Below are 27,439 nucleotides of genomic sequence, written 5' to 3' on the forward strand. Positions count from 1 at the left end.
GGCGCGGGCGGCGATGGCGGCGGGCGGGCACTGAGGCTCCGCCATGGCCGAGGGGCCGCCGAGGGGCCGCACGCCCAGCCCGAGCCCCGGGGGGGCACCGGGGCCGCCCAGCCCCCGCGCAGCCGGAGCGGCGGCGGGGTCCGCCGGGGCGCTGTCCCCGCCCGCCGCCGCCTCCAAGTGGGTGCGGCTGAACGTGGGCGGCACGTACTTCGTGAGCACCCGGCAGACGCTGTGCCGGGAGCCCAAGTCCTTCCTGTGCCGTCTCTGCTGCCAGGACGGGCCCGAGCTCGGCTCCGACAAGGTGAGGCCGCGGCGGCGGGGCCGGGCCCCCACGCACACCGGGACAGCCCCTCCCTGACTCCACGGCAGCCGGTGTCTCCAGCACCTGTGCCACGGGCGGGCTGACACCCCCGGCTGCCGGTGTTCCCGAGCCCCCTGTGCCGCCCCGGGGTGTGGACGGGCCGATCTCCTGCGGTGCTGGGGCGCGTTACTCTGACACATCATCGCCTTGTCCCCCGTGCCCCACGGCCGGGGAGGTGGCGGCATCCCCAGGAACGGGAGTTGGGGTCTGCCCTCGTGCCTGTGACACCCAGATGCCGCAGGCTCTGATCCCTCCACCTCCCATGATGACAAGACTCCGCTCAAGGAGCAACCCACCTTGCCGTAGCAGCGACAGCAGGGAAGGAAACTCCTAGAAACGGGATTGTTACAATTTCTCACCCTGAGTGTGTTTGTTGTTGGTTTGGTTTTTTAATATATTTCACTTCGCTCTCAACAAAGATCACGGTGCACATTCCTTGCATGGCTGGACAGTTTTGAAGTCACTGCAGTTTATTATAAGGATTTTGCAGACAATTATTCTTGCAACAGCAGATTTTCCAAAGGATGGGCTGCACAAGGTGTTGTCAATGTGTTGTGAGGGGGTCAGCCAGAATTAGCCAGGTCTGTTGCTGCTCCATTCAGAGTTTAATCACAAGGTAAACCCTGGTTGTGACTGAAATATCAGTCAGCAGTGTCAGTGAGGAGAGGAGATATTCACAGTGGGTTTGCACAGTTTCTTACTGCTTTAGAGTCGATTGGCAGGAGAAACAATGCTTTGAAGTCATTAGGAGAGGGATATGAGAGTTCTGCAGAGGGTTTGTCCGTGCTTCAAAGCTGCTCAAGAGATGCTTTTGGCTGCCAATTGTTGGTTATTTAATGCCAATAGTTGTTGTATTGCTGGACACATGGCTGGAGCACTGCAATGTGTGTTTGCAGTAGTGGAAAGGGGAAAAAAAATGAACTGTTTTGGCTCAGGCCAGGTGCCCTTAGTTAGAACTGGAGATCCCATTTTCCTCCAGAGCCTCCTAGTTAAAATAGTCTGGAGATCAGGCTTAACCAGAACACAGCTGCCAGGTTTTCATTCTTATTGCAGTGAAAAAACCCTCCTAAGCCCAGCTTTTTTTTCCAGGTCCATAAACTGTGTGTACAAGTGCTTCATGTAAGGCATCTGCCAGCGTTACTGGGCTGCAACGTTCGTGGATCAGATACTGAAAACCAAAAATGGTTTAAATGTGGCATTTGTACACCTCCCACAGGCAAATGAATCCAGGTTATCAAATAGAAACTGTTCAATTTATTATGTTAGATTGAAATTATTTTTTCCTTATACCACTGAGCCATCCCTGTTTTGTTCTCAGGATGAGACAGGGGCCTATCTCATTGACAGAGACCCCACATACTTCGGTCCGATACTGAACTACCTCCGGCACGGGAAGCTCATCATAAACAAGGAGCTAGCAGAGGAAGGTAAGAGAAAAACACCAGGAAATGCTGTAAGTGCTGTTTGATAGCACATCCAGGAGCCCTTATCAGAGACTGGTGTGAGGGTGTGAGCAAGTTTCCCAGGAGTGCTGTTAGTACTGTTAATTGCTCATTAACGGGGATTAAGTCATCAGGTTCTGTGTCTTCCCGAAAGCAGAGGCTGCAGCTCACAGCACACCTTGTCACTGTTCTGCTGAGCCCAAGGTCTGTTACAGCCCATCTGCCCCTCACAGACCATGGTTCTCCCCAAACAGGCAGCTCTGAGGGCTTTCCCTTGATGGGGCTGGGTGAAGAAATAGACACTGTACCTGGAGATTTCTGATAATCCCAGGGAATGGGGAACAATCTTTCTTAAAGATCTTCTTAAGTCACAAAAGGAGGTGACAGCTAGTCAGGCATTTTCTCCTAGCCTGGGAGCAGGAGGTGGGTGGCACATTTGGAATTCTGACATTTGGGCTGGATTTGGAGTCAGGAGCAGGTGTTGCATCCTTGTGGCAGAATCATCTTCATTCTACCCTGTGCAAAGTAACAGAATTTGTACTTTGGGTTCCTCTCTCAGGGGTGCTGGAAGAAGCTGAGTTTTACAACATCGCGTCCCTCGTGCGGCTGGTGAAGGAGCGGATACGGGACAACGAGAACAGAACCTCTCAAGTAATGCACCTCTGGCTTATGGAGTCAGTTCTGTGCCACAGAAGGACAGGCATGGCTGCAGACCCTTGCAGTAGCATTTCTTTGGTTCAGCTGTAACAGGGGAATAAATGCTGTGAGGTGGATGCAGGGTGTGGCTAGGAACGAGTCTCCAGTGTGGCTCTATAAAGCACAGACCACTGAGTCATCTCAGCACTGCAGGGAAAGGCAAGGGGCACTTACAGGAGAGGGGCCAGGAGAAGAAATGGGTGGTTATAAAGCAAAACATACTGCTTTGGTAAAGAACAGCTCAAACTCTTCCTTCTCTAAACCATTGTCTTCCCTTTGTCTCTCTGTGGCTTTTTTCCCATTGATGCTCAGCTTGTCTCAGCACACCCAGTAGATGCAATTTCAGAAACATTTTCAAGAAGCAGCAAATGGCTTTGAAAGCTAAAGAAGTTTTGCTGTCACTGTACCTTAGACACCTGGAAAGCTTTTAAGAGAAGAGTGCCAGGCATATGGTTCTGGTTTGGAATCAGTTGGATGAAAAAGCCCTTAGAAAGCCTGTGGGGTTCTGACTTCCTAAGACAAGAGCAGGAGAGGCTTATTAATTTTCTAGACAGGAATTACTAAACTACAACAATTGTTCTCTGTGCTCCAGGGACCTGTGAAACACGTGTACAGAGTGCTGCAGTGCCAAGAGGAAGAGCTCACACAGATGGTGTCCACCATGTCCGACGGATGGAAATTTGAACAGGTATCATTACCAAAGAATGGCAGAATTCCTTTAAAAGCTGAATATGGAATAAGCAGAGTTTCCTGTTGAGTTGCACTTCACACTGCTCTGCTCTTCTGAATAAGCAGCCTGACCTGAGCAGCAATCCATTTGTGTACAGTTACTGACAGGGGAGAACAGAAGTCACTCCAAGCTGCCAGAGAGATTTCATTTTCTCTCAGGACATCTTGTCTCCTTGTCAAATCCCAGAGCAATTCTTCCCTTTCCCTGCATTTCCTCACGTACACCAGGCCACAGTATAACAGTTCTATCCACCTGCAGTATCCAGGAAAATTACCAGAGTAATGAAAAAACAGCACGACTTTCTTGGAACCTCAAAACCACAACTGCTGCATTTGCTAAAGAGGCACTGAGTGACACGAGAACTTTGTGCAGGTGTCTTTGCAATGCAGCTGGTTCCAGGGCTGGGTGTCACTGCTGTCGCATATGGCATTAGTTCCAGGTTTGGTTTCTGGGATCAAACACTGTTCTCTTATTTCTGAGGAGGGAAAACTGGAGCCAGCTGGCCTGTGTGTTGTGTTATATTAAGAAAGTACAGAATGGGCTCTGTGGTTTACAGCAGTGTCTTCCCAGTTGGTCCAGCTTCAGTACAAATGGATGCTGTGGGAAATGTGCTGACACAAAGTGAGGCAGAGGATTAGGAACAGCACATCCCATCATTTGTTCCTATGGATGTGTTCTGTAATGCCTGAAAACTATCTCAGAGTGGAGAGGTGGCCAAAAACTTACCCCTGTGAGGAAACAGTGAAATCTTGTTTCCAAGAACCACTCACTGCTCCATGGAAATGCAGTTCTGCCTTTCACACATCCATATCTACATCCCCAAAACCTTGAGGCCACAGGCAGTGCCTTTCATGGGAACCTGCACCCTTAGATCTTTCCTAATCTTTGTTTTCAAATCTATCATATATAAATATGGAGCTGGCTCTTCTAAAATCCATTAGGACATGGAAGTTAAGGTGCATGCTGCACATTAAGGTTTCCTGGATACACACAGTTGATAAGAGTCACAATGCTTTCTTCAGATGACTTGGATTTATTTTCTGGAAAGCAGAACTGAGTTGTAAATGACAAATTAGCTCTGCACTCCAGGATGTCCTTTGAATGTTATAATGATAAATGAGACAGATGGGATTTCTTGGATTGAATCCAGACCCCCTCAACACAACAGTAATAGAATATAATCCCGTTTACACAGATACCAGATTTCATCTTGGCAGCATCCACATAAAGGACAGTGTCTGTTTGCCACATGTCCCCAGTTAATCCAACATCTGCCTGGGGTAAAGAATTCCCATTTCCACATCAGTCACAAGGCAGGTTGGGAGCCGAGTTCAGCAAGGACCAGGCAATTTGCAGTGCCTGCCCACGTCTGAGTGAACTGGATATTATATATTGCACAATCTGTTTTCCCTTTTTCCATCCTCAGAAACTGGGCAATGTTCTGCTGTGCTCAGCGTTAGTTTCAGGCTGGAATTCTTTCCTGGGGCTCCAGCAGCCACTAGAGGGCTGTGGAGCTCGGCTGTGTCTCTGCCTTACACACACAGGCACACCGGAGGCTGCAGGGGACACTTCGGGTCCAGGACAGATCTCCCGGGACAGTCCTATCTCACAGCAACTGTAGGAATCAAATCAAGACTTATTGATAGTTACCTTGGTTGTCTCCTGTTGCACAGCTGATCAGCATTGGATCTTCCTATAACTATGGAAACGAAGACCAGGCAGAATTCCTCTGTGTTGTGTCCAGGGAGCTCAACAATTCTACCAATGGCATTGTCAAGGAGCCAAGCGAGAAGGCCAAGGTAAGGTACTTGCTCAGATGTATCAATTTGAATTCCCCTAGGAAAGAAAAACCTTCCTTGCACCAAGCTGCAGCAGCAGTTTTGTGGATCAGCTTTCCCATTGCCTTCTCTATCATCCCTTTTTGGAGGATTTCTTGTTTTACTGTAGGGCAAGAGCTAAGGCTCTTTGTGCACTTCAAATTGAGACCAAAATACTGAAGGAAAGAGTAACTTGAAGAAGGAGAACAGAGTAGCAAGGACCTTTGAGGTTAGTCAGGTTTTGTGGTTGAAGGATGTTGCAGGGAGAAACAAGATTTTTGTTCTCTTTCAACCATCCCCATCCCTGGAAGTGTTCAAGGCCAGGTTGGATGGGGCTCTGAGCAACTTGGTCTAGTGGAAGGTGTCCCTGCCCATGGCAGAGGGGCTGAACAAGATAAGCTTTAAGGTGCCTTCCGAACCAAACCATTTATGAATCCACGTTTTTTTTTTTTCCCCAGAATAGAAACAAAAGGCAACATCCTTACCTCCTGGCAAGCAGCTGAGCAGTATTTCTAGAGAAGGGGCTCACTCACCCTTAACCAGCCTGTCAGTTGTTGTGGTGGCATAAAAGCCTGCAAGCTGATCTCACATTAGTCTGCGTTTCCTTTCTCTGCAAAAAACAAGGACCCTGAACAGGAACTTTTGCATTTAAACTTGTCAGAGGTTTTCATAGAAGGTCTCTTCTGTTTCAGATTCTTCAGGAACGAGGATCCCGGATGTAATTCAAGTGTCCACTCCATTAAACTCCCAGATGTCACAGGGCAGTCCAGCTGGGAAGAGCATCTCTCCGCAGAGCAACCCGGCCCTTGTACAGTAACCAAGCTAATGCAAAGCAAAGCCGAGCCTGTCCTGCCAATGGCAAATAATTCTGGTCATAACCAAAGGCTTTTCTCTTACCCTGGAAACCGAGGAAGGAAAAGACTCTTCCATTTGGATAGTCCTTTCCACAAGTATTTGTTTTATTTTCTTGGCCAGCGCTGTATTGAATTTTTCCAACAATGGCTGGGCCGGATTCCCAGTTGGAACCTTTGTGAAGGTTGCTCAGGTCCTCAGGCCCTTGTAATCAATCCCACCTTCCACAGGCTGCTGTGGGTGGGATGGTCTGTATTTGAGCTGTGCCATTTCTTGCACCCAGGTCTGCCACCAAAAAAGCGCAGCAACCTTGCAATGCTCCCGCCTTCCCCCCCAGTCCAAAGAACAGGGCTTTAAAAGGAGGAACAAAACAACCACTCCTAGAAAACCCACACAAACCTTTTCCATCCTTGCTTTGTATTTGTTCCTTGTTCAATTCCTAAGAGCTGAGTTTAGATCTGAGGGGAGGGGAGTTGTGTATCCATATGACACAGGTCTCACTGTTAACACTATTACACATGGGCTCTTGGTATTTTCCAAAACCCATTACTTTGCATGCATAAACAAAGAGGCCTGTGTTCACCCAAAATAGTGATAGAGTGATAGTCCTGTCCTTCACACTTCTCCACAGAGGAAGAGTGGTGACATCTTCCTGTCCAGTACCCTGCCATGGCCATATCGTAGCCTGGTGCAAAGTCACAAGGTTTAGGGACTTGCTGCTGCCAAGTTCAGCTTTGCCTTGTTTGTCTCCAGCAGTGTGGGCTCTGTCTCCTTCCCTCACCAGGGAGGGCTCCAGGCAGAATTTCTTTTGTACTGTACCAAGCAGGTAGGTTTGCCTGACCCCACGAGATCCTTTGCGGAGGAGATCCCCTATTTACACACAGTGATTTACCTGCAACCCCCTCATGTCCCCACCTTTAAGAGATCACCTCAAATTACAGAGGGACATCACGGAGCTGGGGTGGGGGGGGGGGTTTGGTGAAAAGTTGCCAAACTGTTGTAATGTTTCTTGTCCAAAGTGATGTGTCAACTTTTGTGACTTTTCTTTCCTTTTTTTTTTTTTTTTTTTGGAATGCCTTGGATGGATGTGCAAAATGTTCGTTTGTGCCTCTCTTGAATTCTAATCTTAGCCAAACTGCAGTCACTGGTTCCCCTCTGTTACTCTGTGCCACCCCTAACTAAGGGCATGTCCCTCCTAGTCTGGTAAATGGAATTTCATAGGAATTTGCTGCATGTTTTTCCCCTTTCATCCTGGCTTTGTTCTCTGTAGCCCGAGTGTCCTGGCACTTGGGTCATTTTCAGTCAAGTCCCAAACTGACATTACAGCAAAGCTTCAGAGATGCTGGAATTCAGACACTGAAAAGCTCAGAGCAGATGTTTCTCAGTAAGCTACCAGAAAATTCCTCACGTGGACTGAGGAGTTGGGCTCCTTTCTGGAGGGCTTCAGCTACCCATGTTCTCCTGAAAGTTTTGACATAGAATGAGGCAGGTTTCCCATCTTAACCACTTGTTGCTGAGAGGGTCCTACCAACAGTCCAACAACCAGTTCAGTGACCAAGACGTGCAGCAAAGACACTGAGTGGCACCACTGTGCTCTGCCTCTCTCCAGTCCTTTTCACATCCTCTTGCCTGTCCTCTGCATCCTGCTTTGCCAGTGTACCTCCTCCGGTGGAGCCTTTGCCTCGTTCTTAAGACAGACTGGTTAATGTCTGGGCTAGATCAGTCCTGGTAACAACAGACTGTGCCAAATGTCTTTGAATTCACGTTTTGTCAGTGACAGGCTGTTGAATCACAGCTGGCTTTCCATCACACTGAAAAACCCAGCTCTGCTTCCCTGTGTCTGCCCTGTTTATACCATGGTGAGCTGGTGTTGGTGTGATCAGACCACACACCTTGGCTGGGCCTGAACAACACTGTGATGTGTACAGATCTCCCTCCTCTGTCCATATCCTGTAGCCTCAGTCACTGTGCTCACAGCTAAGAAATCAAGAAGCACATGTATGCAAGTTAGCAGCGTAAAAAGCCCTTTCACATTCTCATTTGTCTTATTCACCTTCCTCAGAGGAGGGAGTTTCTGGGAACTGGTCAAGAAATACCAAACTAAAGGCAACAGGAACTGGTCAGGCTGTGTTTGTCACGTTGATGCCAGCTGAGCACCTCGTTCAACCATGGAGCTCAAAGCAACACTGGCTGCAGAGGGAGACTTTCTGTCCACTACAGCTCAAGTAGATAAGAATAACAAACACCTCCCTAGCTTTTTTTGTGTCACCAAAAACGCCACACATGGTGAAGCCCACTGGAGGGTTGCCTGATGCACTGATGCCATTGCTCTCCCCTTGGAGCCACAGAGCACCTAAAAGTGACCATTAGCAGGTGAATGGCACAGCTCTTTAATTGATGAGCACAAGAAAGATCAGCATTGCATCTTGGTTTTCCCTTCCATGCTGCTTTTGGCAGTGAGGAGGTGCCAGAGGACCACAGGCTCTTTGGGTTCCATTGCAGGGTCCTTTGAAGTTCCACAGAAGAAGTGTATGGTAGAAAACTAATCATTGGTACTGGATGCTCAAGCTTTTGGGTGATATTTAGGACCAGGCATGAAATCCATCCAGAGCAGGTACATTCCCAGTGAAGGATTCCTCCTTCCATGACTGTGCTAGGTCACCTTTAGCCTGAGACACGGCTGGTCTCAGCATTATGCACCAGTTGCATCCCTTCTGTGCTCAAACAGGGCTTTTCCTTCCATTGCCTTTCACTCAGTCACAACTATATCAAAATTAGTGCTGAATTAGGATGAAATTTGTCCCATCCACTCTAAAAAAGTGTAGCATGGTGCAGTGAGTAGAGTAGGAGAGCAGGGGTAGATCTACTGGCTGTCCAAGAGTGCTTGTGCCTCTTGGGAAGGTTCACTTTAAAGCATTAATCCTGGGAATGGAGCGTATGACACTTTGGTTTTTTTTAAAAACTTTCCCAGTGGCCTAAATTGTTCCATTATGGCAAGACTGGAAATAACCTCTTGAAGTGTCTTTGTTTCTGCACATTTTTAAAAACTGATTTTTCTCAGGGGTGACTGAGTGGGCTGAGGCGAAGGGGGCCTGGTTGGCTGCGGGGTGGGGGCCGGAGCAGCCGGGCCGTGGGCTCCTACCCGGAGGTTTTGTACAGTTTGTCACATGTCAGTGCCCTTTGCTACTGTTTCTCTTTGTTTATTAAATGTGTTTGAATAACAGTTGAGATGCTGTGATTAATTTTTTTTTTTCCCAATAAAGATTCTGAAATGGGTTTGAAAAGTTTGAAGGGTGGTGTGCAGCCTGCTGCTTTCCCTGCACCACACAGATACTGCATTATGAGGGAAGAAATGTGCAGATTGGGCACTTGCTTCTGGCTTCATTTCATTTCTAACAATCATTTGCTAAAAGGAGAATCTAATGAGATTCTGGAGTCCTAGGATAAAGGTACAACTGAAGCTTGTTTCTGTTTTCTTCTATAAAATAATCTCAAATTCCACATTTATCTTAACCATTTCCACTGACAACCACAAGCAAGTAGAACATTAATACAACCACTAAATGTAAATAGCTAAAAAAGGAAGAGGGTTTTTTTTTTGTCAGCTGTCACTTGCTAAACCCGTGCTTGACACTGGACCACACAGAAGAAGGGTCTTGACTGTTGCAGCTTTGGTGCTGCCAGAAGTTGGATGACATTGGCAATTCAGGCCAAACACAGTGAAAAGGAAGAGCAAGGACACAAGTGAAGAATGGGAAATCCTGAATTGATTTAATCCTACTTTTGATTCCAAGTGGCTGTTGCCTCCTCTGGGTACTCTGAAAGCTGCCTGTCTCCATCCTCACTGCCACCCAACCCTCAAAGCCACAGAGCAGGGATGGGGCTGACACATCCCCAAACCAGGGTTTAACACCAGCACAGTGGAAGAGGATGAGACTCTACACAGGGAGCTCACCAGAAACCATGGCTGAGCCAAGTCACCACATAGCATGAGTTCATTTAAGACAGTATTTTCAAACCTCTTGACCCATCTCTCTGTCCTAGACCTGACTTGAGGTCTGCACTGCCAGTGAATTTGCCCAAAGCAAAGCCACACTTCAAGTGCCAGCAGAGTCTTGGGCAGAGGTGGAAACTGCAGGGCTGGCACTGCTGACACCACACACGTATTTGTTCACCAGGGAGGGCTTGTCAGCAGAAATTCAGGTTACAGCCAGCAATTTCCATAATGCCATAACCTCCCTGCTACCCCACCTTAGGGCTGTCCTATAAGGCCACATCAGCTGGAGAAGCCTTTGTGCAGGACCTTTAAGCAGCTCCAGGTCTGTCAGGCAGGCGGTTCCTCTAACACAATGCCACGTCACCGTGCAGGAGACACGAGCATCGCTCAGTGGTTCCTACGGAAACCGCAAGCTGGAGCTGCCAGGTCTTTGCACCATCCCTCATGTTCCCATCCAAGGCTGTGCAATCCATTAACTCCTTTAAAATTTTATTTATTTACTTGCTGCAGGAAGCAGGTGATGCCTCAGCATTACCAAGCGGTGAGAGGTTGTGTGGGATTGGCAGCGTGTGTTAACTTAGCCAAAATAAAAATGAACCCTGTACACCAGCACTTAATGTGCTGGTCCTGCTGCTGCCAGGAGCTAGCCCAAAGCTCAGCTCTTGCTGTTACCAAGCCCAGGCTGCTCTAGAGCTGCTGCAGCAGCAGGAGAACAAAAGGGGGGATGGTTTGCAGCAGAACTGGCCTCAGCAGAGGGTTAAAGCCCTGACTCTTGTCTGAGTTGGTCAGAGCACGCCAGGCTACCTCCAAACACTGGTGCCCCAAGAAGATGTGGGATACCCAGTGAAGGGACATCCCCAGGGACAAGCAGCTCCTGTGAGCAAGGGGCTCTGTCCATGGGGCTGTGCCACCACCAAGGCAGGAGGTGAATGGCACCACAAAAACACCCAAGGGATTTAGTACCTGCCCATAGCAGGACTTGATCCCTCCTACCCCCAGAGACAAGTAGGGGGAAAAAATTCTCCAGGTGGCTTTGCCAAGTGCTTGGGGGAAAGATGACTAACAAAACATCACAGATTTTCTGATAGCCAGGGTAAAGTCAGTAGGTAGTGCATGCACCAAGCTATGAGAAAGGGACTTGAAAACCCCATCATCAGACTTTTCTACATTGGAAAGCACATAAAAGGAGCAATTCCACATCCTGCTCTGGAAAGAGAGGCTCAGACTCCCTCTTGTCCCCCAGGCTGTGTCCAGGGCCCACCTGACTCCCCGAGGCTGGTGCTCACCTCCCCACAACATTCCCACTAGTCACCCCAGCTGGCAGCTCACCTTGCCCCTGACAGTTTTGCCTGGAACACAATTAATTTGTTTTCCTGGCCTGCCTGCTTGTGTCTGTGGACAAAGAGGAAACAGTAATTGACATTAAAGATAGGAAAGGGTTTTAGCAGTGTCAGGCACCTATCAGCATCCAACTGCTTGGCCTGGGGCTCCAGCAAAATGCAGTGGAAACTGCAGCTGCATTTCCCCTCTGCACATGTGGGAGGGTGAAACCCAGAGGTGCAGCACTCCTGCTACAGCCGTGCATGCATCTTGCACAACCCCTCCACACGCTGTTCTGCTCTGCCTCAGGCTCTCGCACACTGGCAAAGGTCAATTTGTCACTTACCCGCCCACCCTCACCCGGAACAAAGTAATCAAGCCAGATCTGTCTGCAGACAGGAAGCCTGCAGATATTTTCAACCCAGCTTACTAACTTGTTTGGGAAACAAGGACCTTGGCCATGTCCTTCCACCTAGATCTGGTTTTGAGGCAGTTATCGAAGGTTTAACCCAACTTTCACATGGGTAAATAACCACCACATACCCTCTTGCTTCCCAGGCTGGAGAAACACATTGGTTACTCCAAACCACGGTAAACAAAGAGCTGCAATGCCCCAGTAATTACCTTCAGAATGTGGTGTAACAGATGAGCAAAGGCTTATCTCAAAAGATATTTGACCTTCTGGCAATATTTCCTATTAGAGGTCTCCTAGGTGTTTCCCAGACTTTAGCAGATGAGAATGTGACCCAAGTCCATCAGCAGTCTGAAGTGCAAAGAGTCCTCAAGTTTGAGACACGTGAAACAGTCCTTCAGGGAGCTGAGAGCTCCACTGATCTCTGTGTCACCAAGAAAATCCTTGAGCTCAGGACAGTCTGGGCAGCAGGTCCTTTACCACAGCCAGGAAAACATGCACCAGCGATCCTGATGAATTCAAATGACAGCGGCTAAAAATGAGGAAAACCATTTGGGCAACCAAGCAAGGAGACAGGCCTTTCACCTGGGCACTGAGTTCAAGATGTCTTAGAAAAGCAGGCAGATTAGGCAGGGATAGAAAACACCTAATAAATGGTCATCCTCAATCTAATGGTCCTAAAATTTTAATACAAAGAAACATGTAAAAAGTAAGAAGGGGATGGTCATATTTGCCAAACCAAAGGGGATTTGCCCATGAAACACAGGGTCAAAGCCACATTTTGCTGTTTCCATACTCCCCCAACAATATGACCCTAAGGTGCACAGGAATCTGCACTTCCCACTGGGATAACAAGCTCCTGCCTTTCCTCCTCCAGAAACCTCAAAATTGAGCATTATGATCACTCTGGGTATGGGCAGGAAGAGCCTAAGTGTCAGCACTAAGTTGCTGGATCTTCTCTCCTACCCTGTTGTGATCTCTAAGCATCACCTATACCTTTCTCAGAGCAGGACATCTTCCTTGGACAGGAGATCTGAGCAGGGCCTGGCTGGGGTGGCAGAGCATCTGCTGAGAGATAAAAAGCCAAGCTGAATAGCTGAAGCCCAAAACCAGCTGGCTTCCTAAAAACCATGCTCCAAAATTTCTGACTGAACACCTTCAACCCCCCACAACCTCCTCCATCGACCCAGCAGTCAGACACAAGGAAACACTTCTCTTCATCCTACTCCCACTGAGTCCCTTATTCCTCATTAATAAAAGCCAATTTAAATTATAATTAAGAGCTTGTTAGAGGGAACCTTCAGCCACAGCTCAGGCTCAAAATGTCAATCTATGAAAGAGATGCCCTACAGCAAGGTTAGACTGTACCCACAGCTGCATTGCATCCCACTGCCCCTTTCCTCTGCCACATCTCACCTACTGCAGGAATTTTCCTAATTCCTAATGACAAGGTAACTTCATTTCTTGAAAAGCCTCATTTTCCCAGGAACACACCCCTCTCCTCATCTTCACAAATGCAGGAAATTGCTGGAAGAAAAGCACCAGCAGCTTCCAGATATCCTCAGCAACCTCAGCCAGGTTCCTAGCAAGGACCTCCATGTGTTCAGATACTCCATGCCACCATCAGTCCCGCCCTCTGCCCACTCCCAGGGCAGTGTGGCAGGTTAGAGTGCCACACAGCATGAGCCAGACCCGCTTCCAAAGCCACCTCCAGCATGAGTTTACGAAACATCCTCTTCAGACTCATCTCCAGATCCCCATTGCCTCAGGGAATGCTGTCCTTCTTGGCACCACACTTCTACACAAAGCACAGGCTCTGGTAGCAGTCAGGAGGGCAAGGACCAGCATGCACACAAACCATCTGCAGTCACCCACAGCCAGAGATCTACCACCGGGATAAAGAGCAGGGACAAGCCACATCTTGCTGAATTCCTGCAGGCTAGTTGGAACTGTCAGTGCATACTCTGGTGCCAGCTGCCTCCTCAGCTCCCATTTCCCATCTCCAGGCTAAGCTGTGTTATCCTAGCACTGGCTAATAGCCATTAAACCTAGTCCCAAAACGGGCACGTCTCACCTGGTCTTATACCCACATAGTCAGTGATTAATGAGCACAAAGCAGCCAGACAGACCCAAAGTCAACCCAAGAGAGCAAAAAGCAGCAGTGAAACTGAGCAAAAAGCAATCTAGGCAAGGATCTGGACTTAAATGCAGCTGGGGAACAAACAGGGTGGAGGGGGTGTGGGAGGAGGACACAGATGAGGCTGGTCAGGCTAATTAAGACCAATTAGTGCAGGCAGGACCCTGATCCCTTTTGCAGGGGGAGGATGTGGGAGTGATGCTATGGGAACTGCTTGGGAAACTCAGGATAAACCAGCACTTCCTCCATCCTTGGCACAGCACCATTTTCTCAGTACCAGCAGAGCTGGTCTGAAGGGGTTTTGCCAGGGTTGTTCAGATTCCTGTCCTCAGGAATCTGTTTTGAGGTGCTCTGAGAGCTTGGTTTCTCTTGGGTCTGTCTATGTTCCAGGGATGGATCAGAGCAGGAGTTTAATTTGTGACTGAAGCTGGGACAGGAGTAGCTCCCTGCCACAAAGCGCTCTGCAATCCCACAGCTGAAATGTCACTTCATTTCCCTTGCTTTAGACAAAAAACAAAACCCAAAACCAAACAACCTCCTGCACTTCCTCTGCAAGAATCAATCTGCCAGAGGATTTGCTAATCTGGATCTCTGGAACAAATTCAACTGGTCTTTCTCAAGTGTGATTTGCAAGCTCAGAGGCGTTTTCACTTTGGTTTCCAGCCACGAAGAATCACAGAACCATTTGGGTTGGAAAGTACCTTTAAGATCATTGAGTCCAACAGTTAACCCAGCATTGCCAAGGCCACCACTAAACCATGTCCTTAAGACATGGCCTGCCCCAAAGCTGCTGCTGAGGCTCTGGAGCATGGGGCTGGTTTACCAAGCTGTAACGTGCTGGTAAGGACAGGCAGAGAGCAGGGGACTTGCAGCCACCTCCACCGTGCCCCAGGCACAGCCTGTCCCCTGAGGGCTGCAACCAACTGCTGACAAGTGACATCCAGCAGAGACAAGCCCGTAGCACTGGGCCAGGCTGCACCGCTTGGGCTGATGCTTTAATCAGAGCTAAATCTGGATTCTCTGCTGTCACCTCACTGGGTGACCTTGGAAAAGTCAGCTGGGATATAATATAAGCTACATGGGAGAGGATGGCAAAGTGAGACACGGTCTCAGAATGAAAAGGTACTTAAAAAGTCACTTATAAAGGTATTTACCAAGACAAAGTGCTTGGCTGTCCTACCCTCAACAGACACTTAGTGACCCCAAAAAGCAGTTTACTGCCCCACTCAGTTTACAGTAAACATCTCGATTCTGTACCGGCAGATTATTTTACACATTCATAAAATATGTGTCCAGCACATACCAGGGTTGAGCTCAATGGCAGGAGGGTGCAAGAAACCTTCTTCTCCATTCCCATTCCTGTTCCCAAGCCACAGACATTGTCCAATCTCTGAACACCCCTCCAAGCCCCATTGCTTTGGGCAGTGGTTCTGCCTCCCCCCAGCCACACTCCTTACTTCCCTGCTGGACCCTGTGGCTGGGTGTCCCTCCTCAGTGGCTCCAGAGAAGAAGTGGGCTGCTCATCTCCCTACAGAGGTGCCACCAGCTACAAGTTCTTACTGAACACTATAAATATCCTTATTTGCATAACATAAACCTGAATTTGCAAAATATAAACCTCTTCCTTCAAGGTGAGCTACATAAATTCCCCAGGCCCTTGTGTCTCTTGGCACAAAGGGCTGCATGTCCTTGCAGGGAGCAGCCAGGAGCACTTATGCCAGCAGCTGTTTGTCCCCCATCGGAGCTGAGGGAAACTGAGGTACAGAGGAAGAAGGGAGAGTCACTGTGTGAGCATTCCTGGTCTGCTGCCGTAAGCAAAAGCTACCAAGGCTACTCCACGACAGCTAGGGAAGTCCAAGGTTTGAATGCTGATGTCTTGGGGATCACTGCAAGAAGAAACAACATTCAGTCATGAACAGGAGAGGATTAGTTTATCAGGGCAGACAGTGACTGCCAGAGAGTGGCTGGAGAGAAAGACTGAAACAGGCAGTTATTCCCTGTGTCCCATCCAGGGCACTCACGTGTCCTCAGGTGCTCCACAGGCTGGTAGAGAGAAGCACCTTTGCACCGTTCACCTGCTCCCAACAAAAGCACACTGTTTGCAGTAGGCACCCAGATGTGGCTATTGCTGTGAACTCCAATCCTATTCCCAACCCTACTAATGTGGGATGATCACGTGTGTGTGAAAATCTGCCCGTGTTTCACAGGTGTCCCAGTGCTGTCACGTTCAACACCAGGAGCAGGTTGCCTGAGAGCATCAAGCCCGTAGGAGCAGGACAACACACACCAGCCCTCCACTTTCACACCGTCCATCCTATCTGGATACCTTGGAAGGGTTAATCCGAGGGTTTGCTGCGCTGCTGTTGCTCGGTGTGGCACAGCCGGCTAAGCCAGAGCTGGAACAAACTTGTTTCTTTACCTACATGCAGGCAGGAGGCAGCGAGGAGGTCGTGTGGCACCTGGCAGCACATCCCCAGGGTCCTTGCAGCGACTGTGCAGGTCGGGCTGCCCAGGGGCAAAGGTGTCCTGCAGCCAGGGGCAGAAAGTGGATGAAAGCCATGGGGTCTGCAGCCCCACTGGAGAGTCCTCCCCCGTGAGCAGGCGCCCAGGGAGATGTGAGGGGAGCCAGGAATCTGCTGGACAAACTCAAGAGTTGGACAGGGCAGCTGGGAACAGAGAGGAGCTGTGCTTCTGCCTTTTTTTGCAGGTTTGCTGTTGCCGGGGAGAGGTTTTAGGCTGTCATCCAGCTAATTCACACCACAGAGACAAGCACTTGAATTAGTTGCATTATCTGCGCCCAGCTAAAGTGGACAAAGGATTAAAGTGTGCTGAGCACCACCACCGTGATTTGCATCTCAGAGCCCCTTCCCACGGGCCCCTTCTGCTCCCAGCCTTTTTTTTTTTTTTTTCGTTTTCTGGCTGTGAGCCAGCCAGCATAAGAGCCCTGTTTACAGAAATGATGCCTAGGTTAATATTGCAAAGACTTCATCAAAGCCTGTAGTCGCTACTGAAGCAGAAGGGTCTGACCGTGGGCCATGAGCTGACCGGGCTGCGCACACAGGGGATGAGCCGCAGCCACGCGGCGCCGCCCTTCGTTTGACCAGTTCTGGTCTCAGCCTGAGGTACGAAACTAACTTTCTGCCACCAGGGCATATTTGAAATAATGAGCAAAATCAAACTGTTATTCATCTCTAAAGCTGCACACAAAACCTATATGCAGCTGTTGTGTTAGGGAAAAAACACCATTTGAGTGCTAAGTAAATATTGCGCTGTGCAGTGACCTTATGGGCACTTTTTCTGAGCTCATCCAGCTGCCAGAGATTATTATTTTATGCATGTTTATTCATGTGGAGAGGATGGGGAATGCTATTGCTATACCTTCCATGCTGCCAGTCTCAGAGAAATCCAAACTGGGATCTCTCAGATGCAGCTCTAGATCTAGAGAGGTAAAGCAAAAGCCTATCTGCCATCAGTGGATTCTAATTAATTAATGGCTTTAAAAATGCTTTTTTACCACCACCACTTTGTAGGTAGGTGTAGTTTTCCTGAAAGGTTCACACTGAGCTCTGCTGTGACAGAACCTTTATAGGTTTCTATTTTACTTGGCATTTGCAGTTTTTCTTCCTCTTCTCAGCATGGGGACTGAGTGACCTTAGCAATTGCCAGCAAGGGGACTCCACATGACGAAAGCAGGTGAAAGAGAAAATAAGGGTGGAGCTAGGTAAAGCCAATTCATACCTCAGAGGAGGTGTGGTCCTGTCCTCTACCTGGCTGTGGTAGCAGTCTTGTGAAATATAAAAGGAGAAGGCAGTGGTTTCTTAAGCAATCCGGTGCCAGGATCCTGTAGTGAGAAGGAAGGGAGGTGCTGGAAGAAATGCAGAGCAAGAAGTCAAGAGTGTCAGCTGGGAAAGGTGCGAGAGACCGGTGCTCTGAGCCTCAGGAACACCATCACGCTCTTCCCTGAAGGCCTGTTTGCTGGGCTGAGGGTTGCATGGTAGCTACACTCCCTTCCCCAGCAGGCTGGATTAGAGGAGAAAGGAGCTATCATGTCCCAAGGAGAAGCAGCAGGACACGGCACTGCCAAGCCCCAGGACCGAGGATGGGCATGGATGGTCCTGCTGGCTGCAGTGCTGCTGCAAGGGCTGACGCTGGGCTTCCCCTGCTGCATCGGTGTCTTCTTCACGGACCTCCAGCACGAGTTCCAGGCCAGCAACAGCCAGACATCGTGGTTCCCGTCCATCATGGTGGCCGTGCTGCATGGAGGGGGTGAGTGACAGCAGGGAATGGCCTCCTCCACCTCCTGCCCTTGTGCTGCTGGTGGAGGGATGTAATGAGGATACTTCCACCATTTCATTAAGGCGGGCGGTGGAAGGGATTGGGAGGTCCAAGCAGAGTAGCTGTTTGGCAGTACACAGCATCTCCAAGCCACTTGGATCCCACAGTCCAAAGCTAAATGTCCACAGATTCTATGGTCCCTTTTGTCACTCTCAGAGTCAGCCAAGACCCTTGGTCAAAGAAGGCAAATCCCTTTCTCAGCCCAGTTTTTCAGATCAGCAAGAACATAGTTATTTCTCACATAAGCTCTTTGAATAAGCCAGCACATAGTGCTGGAGCTCTGCTGCTTTCTTGGTTTATCTTCTCCACAAGAGCACATCTCCTTCCAAGTGCCACATGACAGCTCTGTTCTCTGTGGCTGAAGAGATGCCAAAAGCTGAGCTCCTCCAAGCTGCCAGCTGAGGCAAAGCCTTAAAAGCAGCTCCTTGGGTAGTGGCACGGAGTGCACACCCACGCAGGCATCAGGGTGGACATGCGCAGGGCTGGATCAGTGCAGAATGTGGGTCAGGCAGCACCCTCCGGCTGCAGGGGTGGAAGGAGCATTGTGCTCTGTGGATAGTAGAGTGACTCACTGGTTTTCCCCTCAAAATAAAATGTGGGAGTAACACAGGACAGTGGTCCCAGATTCCACACACAGATGCAGGGATGCTTTTCTATTTCTGCAGAGAGAAAACCAAATCCCCAGCAGCTTGAGGACTTCCCAAAGAGTGGCCTGTGCTTTGTGACCCATACAAATCCTGTGCTTACTCGATAAACAGACAACCCAAACCCTACCAGGCAACAGAGGGAAAGTTCCCAGGGTTGCCCATGTATCCAAGCTTCTCCCTGAGTTCATACCTGCTCCCTTCTAATGCTGGTGAAAGTTGACACTACGTGATAAAGGAAAAAAAATCAACCCCAGAGCCCTGAGTCACACTGATATGAAGGCTGTGGTAGGACATGGCTGGCAGCCACCTGCCTGAAATTGAGAGTTTACACCTTAGCAGAAACAGCTGGGTCCAAAATATCAAGGTGCAGATTGAAACAGATGTAGAGGGAAGTGATAAGGGGAGGAATCATCACTGAGAGTCAGCAGAAATAGAGCAGTATCCTTGGGGCTTGGAATTTGGAAGCTGTTGGGCATTCCCCATCCTGCCTTCCAGCCCCTGTGATCCTTCTGTGATTAGTGGGAAGGATCCAACTGGGACCTGCTGGCTCTGGGAAATGGTCTCAGAAGCAGCTTGGTCCCAGCATGTCCAGGGAGGACAATTCTGGCAGTATCCACAAGAATGTCAATCATCCTGTCATCTTTAATGAAGTAATTTTTGTGTAGGAGGCTGGAACGACAGTAAAAGGTAATAAAAAGATCCAAAAGTTATAAATTAGATAAAGAAAGAATAGCCTCACATTAATGATATTCACAATAGAATTTGTCAGGGCACAGCCAGAAAGTTGTACTTTTCTTGCCAGTTATGTCTCCTCTTGCAGGGTGTTACAGCACAGGGGGGCTTGTTCTTGTCCCCCAGTAGCACTAGGCAGCAGTAACATAAAGCAGAAGGAAAAAATCAACGAAATAAGCAGAGCTCAAAGCCTCCCTCTCAGGCCAAGCACATATGGCTTTTGCTGCAACTTCTGATGTCCTTTGCAGGGGGCCAGGCTCTACTTGATTCAGGTTCTCCAGTTACATTCATCATTTCAGCACTTAAATCTTTCCCAAAATTGCATTCTGCTGTCACCAGTATCTCTTAGAAGTGCCTCTCTCTTTTCTTCACCTTTATTCTTTTTAATTCAGAGGAACTGAAGGGGGGGAAAAAAATTATTTGTTGCAAAAATTGGAAGAGAAAGGAAAATGGGCAGAGCAGCCTGTTCTCAGAGCAGTCAGTCCTGGGAGAAGGCTCCATGCAGGAGAGCTATGGAAGGAAATGGGGAAGGGCACAGGGCAAACAATGGCTCATAACTCAACCAAACATATCCCATTATCGGTGCTGTGTTCCTAGGTAAAAGCCATTAACGATTATTTTCTTATAAGATAATTTGAGAGATCTCAGGGTCCTACATCTGTCTCCAAAAGGGAATTTCAGGCCCTTACAGGTTCCTGCTCCTGGATATCCATGCACACAGAAAGCTCTGGACTAACTCATACAAATGCAGCACTTTTGTTGATATTATTCTTGCAAAAGAAACCACAAAAGCCCCAGGCAAGTGAGAAATAACATTTGAAATCCAGACAACAAGCAACCAGGAACTAATAATGAAAAACCCTGATGGTTTTTAGAGCCAATCTCATTATTTTGTAGTGTTCAATGTATGCCTTCTTGGGCTAGTTAAACAGCAGTACCATCCTTAATGTCTTTAGCAGAAGGAAAAATAATCCAATCACATTTGCTGGACAGTTTTTCAAAGGCCAGTGAAGTCTGAAGCGAAAATCTCCCAAGCAGATCAAAATACAGACAGCTGCACTCGTAATTTTAATAATGTTCCACTGTTCACTTGACTGTGTGGATTTTATTTCAAACCAGACATTGATTTAGGTCACAAATACGCCACAGGTTATATTCCCTACACTGACTGACTCCTAATTCTGCCGCTTACAGTAATTTTGCATTTGCTTGCATAACCTTAAATGTTCAGAATTGGGGAAAAAAGTTAATAAAACCTGGAAAACCTTGAGGATCCTCAAAGGAACAGGAAAAGAAACTCTACCTTCAGATCCTCTTCTGCCAGAACATGCAGAGAGAAGCACCTTCCCACTGATGGACTGCAGGTGGGAACTAATCTTTCCCTGCCCCAAAATGAAGGATGTTAAATGTCATTAACAAACCAGTAATTTATCACAATCTCATGGAATTCACCAGAAGTCCAATTCCAAGGGTTTTAATGAAAATCCATCACATCCTACTTGGTGGTCAAAATCCCAGCAGATCAAAGACTTCCCCTCAGCCAACAAGCTGGCCAAGCACTTGGGAGGATCACGGAATAGATTTTCTCTTCCTGTCTCCCCCACTACATTAAGCTGCTGGGACAACCCTTGGGGTCTTTAGACTACCTCATTTGATAATTGTAGCAAGCCAGCAGGTACAAAATACTTCCTTCCTCCCTAACTGCTTCCCTTTTTTCTTCTCTGCTTCCAGGGCCCCTCTGCAGCATCCTGGTGAAGCGGTTTGGCTGCAGGTTTGTGGTGATGCTGGGTGGGCTGCTCAGCGGGCTGGGAATGGTGTCCAGCTCCTTCTGCAAGTCCATCAGCCAGCTGTACCTCACGGCCGGCCTCATCACTGGTACGTACCAGAGAGCAGGGAAACTCAGCTGCTGTGCTGGAGATGGGAAATGGGAGAGCCCCAATTAAGTGGTCACATTTTTCCACTCATCTGTGAAATAGGAGAACTCAACAGCCTCCCAGCACAGCAGGAATCCTACAGCCACTAGACTTGGCCTTCACACCCCTTTAGCACACACCTCACCCACTCAAGCTCGCTGGGAAGTGTTTCTCTGGAAAAAGCTACAGGTCTCCAGAGGGTAAAATGGAGAAAAAGGATGTCTGTTCTTTTTAGTAGTTTCTCAGCCTTTTGTCTTTCAAGAAGTGAGGGGTTTTTTGCTGTTTTTCCAATCTTTGAACATAATGTGTTGGGATAATGTCCTTCCCAGGTTCCCTGGGCTCGTATTTCACCACTCCCAATCTGGGAGAGGATGGAGACATCTTTTTCTAACAAAAGACCGTGTTGGTTTTGAACAGAAGTAACAGATGGGAACTTTTCCTTTCCAAATATTTCTCCTATGTAACTGACATTCAACTCTTGGTTTTTAATAACACAGAGAAATTAATTCCCCACTCTGGGACCAATCCTGGTGGATCTTGCAAGTTAAGCAGTGGTCACTGCCTAGAGAGAAAAATAAGCAACTCCCTAAGCCCTGATGAAAGCATCAGGAAAGCAGCAGTGCTTGTTGCATGTGGTGTTACACCCAAGTTTTTAATGAACAATTCCATAACAACTTTAGGAATTGCAGTGTGTCCCAGAAAAATGTCCGTTTAGACGAGCATATTACTATACCCAAGAACACAAATAGTTTAATTTACATACAACATCCTTCTTCATCCCTGATGTGGGGTTTCTGAGTATTAATCAGTCCCTGGGGGCTGTGTGGCCTGGCAGGTCAGAAAATGCTTCAGTGGCAGATGAAGTCATCTGTGGGTCCACCCTGAATTTTCGCCCTTTAAGACAACATAGAAGGATCATTTACTCTTTTATTCTCACTTTTAGGTCTGGGATCATGTTTCAGCTTCCAGGCAGGAGTGACTGTGCTGGGCTACTACTTTGTACGGTGGCAAACACTGGCCAATGCCGTGGCCTCTGCTGGCGTCTCCCTCGGTTTCACGCTGTGGCCACTGCTGTCTCAATACTTGCTGGATGAGATGGGTTGGAGAAACACCTTCCTCATCTTTGGAGGAATACTACTGAACTGCTGTGTTTGTGGAGCCATCATGAGACCCATTCAGCTGGCATCAGGGTCACTCTCACAGTCTGCCAAGCCTGAAGAAGAGCCAGGGAGCAGAGCAGAAGAGGCACAGCTGTCCAATGGAACATCTCCTCACCACCCCATGCTCCAGCAGCACACCAGAAGGACAAAATGCTTCCAGGTGCTGCAGAAGTACCTGGCTTTTGACATCTTCTGTCAAAACAAAGGTTACCAGATTTACACTATTGGAGTGACCTGGATGATGATGGGGTTTGCCTTACCTCATGTCTACCTTGTGCCTTATGCCATCCACAACGGGGTGGAGGAACGCAAGGCAGCCCTTCTCATCTCCATCATCGGGTTCATCAATATCTTCATCCGCCCTCTCACAGGGCTGCTCTCAGGACACAGAGTCTTCACAGGGAGACGCATCTACCTGTTCAGCCTGGCCGTGCTCCTCTATGGGCTCAGCAATTTCATCTGTGTCATCTCAGCTGAGTTCAGTGTGCTCATCCTCTACTGTGTCATCCTCAGCATAGCCATGAGTGGCATCGGGGCGCTCAGCTTCCAGGTGCTGATGGATGTGGTAGAGATGGACAGGTTCTCCAGTGCTCTAGGGCTCTTCACCATCCTGGAGAGCATCACCCACCTCCTCGGGCCCCCGCTTACAGGTGAGAGAGGCTATGAAAGCTGGCTGGGAGAAAGGTGGTGGTTTGGAAACTGGTGACAAGTGTTTGGGAGCATCAAGAAGAGGAATAAAGGAGTTTCCAGACCCATGGTGTAGGTGAGTTATGCAAAGGGAGCAATATAAAGGACAGGGTGGGAAAGGAATGATCAGCCTCTTCTGACAGTGGAAAGGTCATTTCTGCAGCTGCATCAAGAGCAGACTGAAAATATGACTCACTTGGTAAGTGATCTGATAGGTATGGGAGCAATGAGAGCTTTTTTCCAGTGAGTGGCAAGAAGCAGACAGGAATTACTGTGAACTCTCACCATTTTGCCAGCTTGCATTGTTTTATCCATGAAGTCTCAAGGAATTGTGAACATCCCATTAAAAAAATTAACTGCTCAGAATTATTACCAGTCCTACATTATTCAAAAGCCCCGTAGTAAAAGCTTCTGTTCAATCTTCTTTCCAAGTTCTGGAGTGTATTAATTTTTCTCTGGAGACAAGAAAGGAGCTAGTTATGACTCTCAGTCCAATAAATTATTCACAGTTCACTCCAAATGTCACTAAGTGACCTGTCCAAGACACACCTGCTCCCGCAGTACAGCAGTAAATTCAAAAGACTAACAAACAACAAATGTCAACCTTAGCATGTCAACCTCAGTTCATGCTTTTGTTCTCTTCTCCAGACAATAAATTGTGGCTACTCAGCATGAAAATTATGTCTGGTTCAATAATGTGATGGCAACATGCACCATGCTTCATGGTACTCCCTGGCATTAGTGTGTCAGTCACTTTTCTCAAAGAGCAAAAAAGGTCCTTTCTTGGACATCTCTGACAGGAGCAGCAGATGGGCAAAACAAAGCACAGTAAAAACAGCTCCATTTCTGTTTGTAGTCCTAAAATCTGCTACAGAAAAGTGCACTGTGGAAAGAAACATCACTAATCTTGACTGAAAAATACAAGCAAATAAACATTATTCCAGTATTTGGCCCAAGCATCACTTTTCCATCTCTAACATTAGTGTTAAATTACTCCCTTGATATCTCATGCTTCTAAATGGTTTATATTGAGGTCACTTAATGTTAGTCATAATCTTGTTGTGCTGTGAATTTCCTTATCCCTCATTACACAGGATTAGAGACAAATGTTCCGTTTAGAGACCCTAGTATGTAAATTTCTGAGCTATTTCTCTCTCTAGTTGTTCTATTTCCTGCCCTAGGATGTAAGAGGGTCACTCATTCCAAAAGCCACTGAGTGGCAGTGGCACCAGTGTCCTCTGCTGAGCAAATGAAATGTAGCAGCAGGTTGAGGAAAAATTGCAATTTCCTTCCTTTCCTGATTTCTCTGTATATTGAGAAATACTTTCTACAGAAGTATCACCTGACTTGAGACTATAAATAAAAAAGTAAACAACCCCTAGAATCTAGAGAAGAGGAGAGAACTTAACTCATCAGAGAATGCTTGTCTTTTGTAAATGGCAGTTTGCTGAATGATACAGGTTTAACTTTCAGGTAAATGTATGCCTTTAGTGTGCTTCTTCTCTTTGGCTAAGCTATGGCTTCTACTTCAGGTCTCCTGGTAGACGTAACCAGTGATTTCCACTACGTCTTCTACAATTCCAGCTTCTTCCTCATATCAGCTGCATTATTTATGGGACTCAGCTTCTGTGCTCTGGAAAAAAAAAACAGATTGAGAGAGGCTTCCAAAGCACATTTGGACAATCCCTCCAGATATCAATACAGTGAAACATCAACAGAACCAAAGGCTGAAAATCAATCCCCTCCAGCAGTTGAGTACATCACGAGTGTATGAAAATAAAGAAGGGGAAGAAAGAGCAACACAACGAAGTGGTCTGTACAAAGCAACACATGGCCCAACACTGGCGGCAGATGAGAAAAAAACAGTCTGCTTTCCACAACTGTCATCTTCCTTTTGCACTTCTGCTCCACAGGGCCATGGCAGACTCCAAGACAGCAATTCAGACCACGGGCCCAGCCCAGAACCCAGTGCCAGCCAAGGAGACAATGCACAAAGAGATCTGAGCTCTCCTAAATCAAACCATGGGATAACAGCCACAGAACCCAGCGCCAGGAGACAAAAGCTGTGTCAGTTCAATTGGGTTAATTGACTTTAAGAAGTCAATGGAATTTCACAAGCATGTTCCAGTTGGAAGTGCTGGATAACACATATTAATGGGTAGTTCTTCACAAAGTATTTTTGCCTCATCTGAATATGCAGTTTTGGTGCACAGGCTTCCTGGTTACTTCCCATGTTGGGGGTGGCAAGACAAACACTTTCTACAGGACGTGTGTTATTATTTTCCACATCTCTAAATATTATACAGAAGCAGCTGTGTGGGTTGTAGAACTCAAACAAGTCTCTAGTAAGATCAACTATTTTCTCCTATGAAACATATACAGGAGTTCTTCATGCCAAGGACAGTTTCAAAGCCTCAAAATTCAACTCCAGAGCCTCAACAAAAAAAAAACCAACCCACCCACCAAGCCTTGGAGTGCCTGCTTTGTATAACTACTGATATCTCAAGTGCTGTTTAATGTAACATAAAAGAGGATTCATGGTTCATGTAAACAGCATTAACTGGAACCCATTTGGGGCAGGGACAGTGGAATTAGACCTAAGAATCAGGATATGCATTATTTTATAGGGCAAAATTCAAAGCAACTGTATGTCCTCTTTGTGGAGATCAATTCAGCTCTTTAGTCTTAGACTTCTGAACCTAATTACACCAGCATTCTCAGTATAGAGAACTTGTACAAACATAACTTATATTTCTTATAAGTACAAGCAGAACTTACAAAGAAATCTCTGGAGAAAGCATACTGAGAAAAACCAGTGTTGCTGACTTTCTATCCATGCAGCCTTGACTGTAAGTGGCTTTTTTCTGCCACATTCCCAGGATTTAGGCTTGTCACTGCTCAGATGATGGCTGCAGCACGCTCAGCATCAGCTCAAGATGCAAACTGTTCATATTCTGTACCATTCCTGATCCAACAGACGGGGATAACAGCTCATGAAGCACACAGATGAAGATAACCCAACACATCAGAACAATCAAAAAGATGGAAGTACAAAATGGGAGTGAAATGGAAGAAGTAACAGCTTTCAATGGAACTCCAGCACCTGTCTAAGAACTGTTATATCAAACTCAACTGCCGTGCTTATGTGGAAAACTGTCCTATCAGATTCCTAGTGATAAACCCACAGTTTTCATTAGAGCTCCTCAGACAAAACAAACCAACCAACAAAAAAAACCCCACTCTGGATGAAACCACTGGAAAACTGACTCCAAGGTCTTCAGAGACTACGATGGCTTTCACAGCTGGCTTTTACACAGAAAAGGCATCAGCCCTTCAGAAGGGTTCCTGTTCCCACAGCTCAGTATCTTCTCCAGTACTTCCCTGGGATTATGGACCCAGGAGGATTTGCATTGTCTGATCAAACCTATACTTAAATAAGATTATTAGTGGGAGATATACATATCTAATCTCTCATTACATGTGTTTATTAATTTATGTAATGCTTACATGGTCCATAACTGTGAAGCAAACAGGGGCTGGTGCTTCTCATCTTATCAAAACAGACCAGTGTACATTCCTAGGAAAATGAGGGTGCTTTCTCAAAAAAGCAATGAAAAGGGATTAAGTCCCAAATCTCTTCTAGCTATTGCAAATAAACAGCTAATCATCCGTACAGATTGCCATTTTCTCCGTGTGTAATTCTTAAATTTTAAATTCTGTTCACCTTTCTACATTCCCTTTCTGTTTTCTTATGGAAATATGAGGTTGTGTTGCTCCAGATCCTCCCACTGCTACAAATTACCTGGGCAAACCAGGCAAGATATGGTGTAAGCTACAGCCCACTAAAATTTCTCACATGAAACAAAGGTTAGGTGAAGGAGCAATGGAATGGCTCCTGTGTGGAGCCAACTGCTCCGCCTGTAATGCTTTTGCCCTGGCTGCTTCATAAGAAAGGAAATATACAGGACAAAACAAAAAAATCTTCACCAACTGAAGCTGACACAGAGATCAGCTCCTCCTACACCAAGGCAAAGAAACCTGTTTTGATCATTTCTTGATTGTGCACAGCAGTGCAAGATAATTTAGGATGGAAAGCAGGGAGAGTGCTTTCCAGAACTGCTTTTTGATATTCCCAGACTCATCACTGGGGTCACTGGGACTTATTCACAGGCACAGGGAGTGTTTCTGGGAAGAAAAACAA

General features: G+C 47.4%; 2 protein-coding genes and 1 long non-coding RNA gene across 11 annotated transcripts; 2 read left to right on the forward strand and 1 right to left on the reverse strand.

Moving 5' to 3' along the window:
* Positions 1 to 2: 2 nt before the first annotated feature.
* On the forward strand, positions 3 to 9,126 carry KCTD2 (potassium channel tetramerization domain containing 2). The gene is made up of 6 exons (XM_069032236.1): positions 3 to 301; positions 1,680 to 1,788; positions 2,363 to 2,454; positions 3,092 to 3,187; positions 4,903 to 5,028; positions 5,739 to 9,126. Exons 1-6 carry the CDS (start codon positions 44 to 46, stop codon positions 5,766 to 5,768), a joined length of 711 nt encoding a protein of 236 aa, XP_068888337.1. The 5' UTR covers positions 3 to 43; the 3' UTR covers positions 5,769 to 9,126.
* LOC138119931 (uncharacterized) lies at positions 8,721 to 13,789 on the reverse strand. Of its 5 annotated transcripts, none has more exons than XR_011155675.1 (5): positions 13,702 to 13,789; positions 13,044 to 13,154; positions 12,624 to 12,692; positions 11,840 to 12,136; positions 8,721 to 11,287 (listed from the first exon to the last, which is right to left on the reverse strand). It is a non-coding gene; the product is annotated as an uncharacterized lncRNA (long non-coding RNA). The 5 variants fall into 5 exon arrangements; XR_011155679.1 differs by having other exon boundaries at positions 11,840 to 12,159; XR_011155676.1 differs by having other exon boundaries at positions 12,624 to 12,695.
* Positions 13,790 to 17,554: 3,765 nt separating this feature from the next.
* SLC16A5 (solute carrier family 16 member 5) lies at positions 17,555 to 26,911 on the forward strand. Of its 5 annotated transcripts, none has more exons than XR_011155686.1 (4): positions 17,555 to 18,030; positions 21,210 to 21,353; positions 22,335 to 23,314; positions 24,771 to 24,852. XR_011155686.1 is itself a non-coding variant. In XM_069032325.1 (4 exons), the coding sequence occupies exons 1-4, from the start codon at positions 17,811 to 17,813 to the stop codon at positions 25,010 to 25,012; spliced, it is 1,473 nt and encodes a 490-aa protein (XP_068888426.1). In that variant the 5' UTR covers positions 17,555 to 17,810; the 3' UTR covers positions 25,013 to 26,911. The 5 variants fall into 5 exon arrangements, 4 of the variants coding, with proteins under 4 accessions (XP_068888426.1, XP_068888428.1, XP_068888429.1 ...); XM_069032325.1 differs by having other exon boundaries at positions 22,335 to 23,201; positions 24,771 to 26,911; XM_069032327.1 differs by lacking the exon at positions 17,555 to 18,030 and adding an exon at positions 19,180 to 19,433 and having other exon boundaries at positions 20,673 to 21,353; positions 22,335 to 23,201; positions 24,771 to 26,911.
* The last annotated feature ends 528 nt before the right edge of the window (positions 26,912 to 27,439 follow it).

The sequence above is a fragment of the Aphelocoma coerulescens genome, chromosome 18 (genome assembly GCF_041296385.1).
Source record: "Aphelocoma coerulescens isolate FSJ_1873_10779 chromosome 18, UR_Acoe_1.0, whole genome shotgun sequence".
In the NCBI taxonomy this organism is placed as follows: Eukaryota; Metazoa; Chordata; class Aves; order Passeriformes; family Corvidae; genus Aphelocoma; species Aphelocoma coerulescens.